General features: G+C 58.9%; 1 protein-coding gene across 1 annotated transcript; it reads right to left on the reverse strand.

The window, feature by feature from the left end:
- On the reverse strand, positions 1-2,408 carry NKX6-2 (NK6 homeobox 2). Its single transcript, XM_030487511.1, has 3 exons — positions 1,994-2,408; positions 1,624-1,796; positions 1-790 (listed from the first exon to the last, which is right to left on the reverse strand). Exons 1-3 carry the CDS (start codon positions 2,406-2,408, stop codon positions 542-544), a joined length of 837 nt encoding a protein of 278 aa, XP_030343371.1. The 3' UTR covers positions 1-541.
- Positions 2,409-2,884: the final 476 nt, after the last annotated feature.

Consider the following 2,884-nt stretch of genomic DNA (forward strand, 5'->3'; position numbering starts at 1 on the left):
AAGGAGAAGCTTGTTAAATAATTTATTGATTTATACAAAGTCTTTCCAACCCGCGTGGAGACATTATTTGATCCCAATGTAAAATCAAGTGTCCGTTTTCCTCTCGTGCTTTTTTTGGGTTGTTTTCTCTCTTTTGATATTATTAAGCATAAAATCCGGAGGCAGGAGAAACCAAACCGCCAAAACACAGAGTAGAGGGAGGGATTGAAAGAAAACAGCCATTTTTTACACTAGAAATATACATCACAAAATCTGGAATTTACTATATACAAAGCGGCTGAGCTCGGATTTGGTGACCCATACAAAACGTAACAAAATCTGATTGTTAGGAGCAGGAAATCAGCAAGAAGGTGAAAAGAAGAGGAGCAAACCTCAACGGGACACAAAACAAAACCCAAAAACGTTGGAAAAATTCCTCTGAAATTTACACCGATGAGAGAGAAAATAATTTCATAACTTATTCTGTAAAAAATATATACATCTCACATACATCTTGGGCTGTACAACACCCCGCTCTGCCATGCCACCGCAGCCAGGGCCCTCACAAGGTGTCCGAGCTGGTGCTGCAGGGGCTCACCAGGGACAGGGCCGTGGGTTTGTGCTTCTTCAGTAGCCGCGTGATTTTTTCGTCGTCGGAGTTGGGGTCCAGGGGCTTGTTGTACTCCTCGTCATCCTCATTGTCTGAGCTCTCCTTCAGCTTCTCCGTCTCCGAGTCGTGCTTCTTCTTCGCCGAGGCCATTTCCGCCGCGTGCCGCTTCCGCCACTTGGTCCTTCTGTTCTGGAACCAGACCTGGGCACCGGCACCGGGCGCGGCTCAGTCCCACCGCCCCGGAACCCGACACCCCCCACCTCGGGCCAGGCCGCCCCGTCCCGCCGCTGCGACAGCACCGGCAGGTGACGAGCTGGGGACACCAACACCCCTACCCCGGTGACCCCCCCGGGGATGTCCCCAGCCGGGGCCGTGCAAGAGTAAAAGCTGCGGATTCTGTTGAAAACGGGATACGGTGGCCAGAAAAATAAGTATTTTGGGTTCCCAGCGCATCTCAACAGCTCGGGGCTCCTCAAGTCGTTGCCAAATAATTGCACGCTTATGCAAGGGAAAGCCGTGCCAGCTGCTGGATAGGATCTGCCCTGAAAACTGACCCGTGGGAAGCAGTTACCTGCCCGGTTTTTTCGGGCAGGGTGTGGGTTATTTTTGAGGTTTTGGGGGTGTTTATCTGTTTAGAGGTTGGGGGTTTTTTTTCCATTAGTTCGTTTTGTTAGTTTTTATGTTTGTGGGTTGAGGGTTTTTTTGTGTTCAGATTTGTTGGGGGGGGGTTTGTCCTGGTTTTGGTTTTTTGTTGGTTTGTTTGTTTTTGGGTTTCTTTTATATATATGAATATTTCCTATATCGTTTGCAGCACAAAGCACTCTAAGCACCAAATAGGTTACGTAGAACTTGGGCTAAAATCCTTATCCGATATCCAAACGTAATTTAAATTATAGTTGACTTTAAAATAAACGAGCCGTGTGGCTGCCGTTCTCCTGCTCGGTGACAATCGATGCCGAAGCCAGGAGCGGCTGCGCTGCCCCGGCTGCGGCGGCGGAATCCCGGGCCCGGCCCGGTGCGCCTGCGGGACCTACCTTCACCTGGCTCTCGGTCATCCCGAGGGAATAGGCGAGACGGGCCCGCTCCGGTCCGGCCAAGTACTTCGTCTGTTCGAAGGTTTTCTCCAAAGCAAAAATCTGCTGCCCGGAGAAAGTCGGCCGCGAGTGTTTCTTCTTGCCGTCCTTGTCCAAAACCATCCCCGTCTGAGCTGAAAGCGGAGGAAAAACGGCTCCGTCAGAGCCCGGGTCTGCACCGGTCCTAGCCCGGTCTGCGGTGAGGCTGCCTCGGGCCGAGCTGGCTCCGAGCAGGATTCGGTGCAGCGAAGTCCCGGATCGCGGCGGCCGCCCCGTCCACCGCGCCCGCCCGCCCCGGGCCGCGCTCCCCGCCGGAACCGGGCGCACTTACCGGGACAGGCGAGCCGGGGGTCTCTCCAAGGAGAGCCCTGCACCACTCCCGGCCAGAAGATGGGCGGCCGCCCCGGCAGCTCCGCCAGCGGCTTCGGGTAGCGGGAGACGGCGGCGGGGTTGAAGTACATCCCCGCCGAGGCCGCCAGCCCGTTGATGCGGGGCAGCCCGCCCAGCAGGTTGCTGGCGGAGCCCACGGGCCGCCCCAGGATGTCGCTTATTCCGTGCGGCGTCCCCAAGGGGAGCTGCGTATTGAGCCCGCCCAGGGCCGGCGCCTTGAAGCTGGAGGGGTTCTGCAGGGCGTAGGGGAAGAGGGAGGTCTTCATCTCGGCCATGTTGTGCAGCGCGGCCAGCGGCGTACTGCTGAGGACGAACGCGCTCTGGCGATTAGCATCCATCTGCCCCACCGCTAACATTGGTGGTCATCAGTGAGCGGGGGACCGTCTCCAACCGCGCCGGCAGCTGCAGCCCCGAGGCCCCGCGCTGGTGGGACGGTCCCTCCTCAGATCGCAGTATCAAAACAGCAGCAAGTAGCAAAGTTTGCCGGGAGCAGGGGAACCGCGGCGCCGCTCCGCCCGCCCCCGCCGCTCGGCGACGCGCACCACGAACGTCCAGGCTGGAGAGTGGCGAAAGCCAAGTGGGGGCCGGGCAGCGACCCGGTGGAGGTAGGAGTCTCGGCGAAAAGAGCCCCCCCCGCCGGCAGAGAGTCCCGGCGGGCTGCGGCGGCTGCGCTCTGCGAGGGATCCAGCGGGAGACAGAATGGGACGGGACCGGCACGGCTGGGCTGGGCTCCGCGCCTCGCCTCGGCCGCGTGTCCCGGCGGCGGCGGGGACCCTGCGCGCCGCGCCCCGGGGTGCAGATAACCGCGCGGGCACCGGCGAGCTCCGCGCCC

The sequence above is a fragment of the Strigops habroptila genome, chromosome 5 (assembly GCF_004027225.2).
Source record: "Strigops habroptila isolate Jane chromosome 5, bStrHab1.2.pri, whole genome shotgun sequence".
Classification (NCBI taxonomy): Eukaryota; Metazoa; Chordata; class Aves; order Psittaciformes; family Psittacidae; genus Strigops; species Strigops habroptila.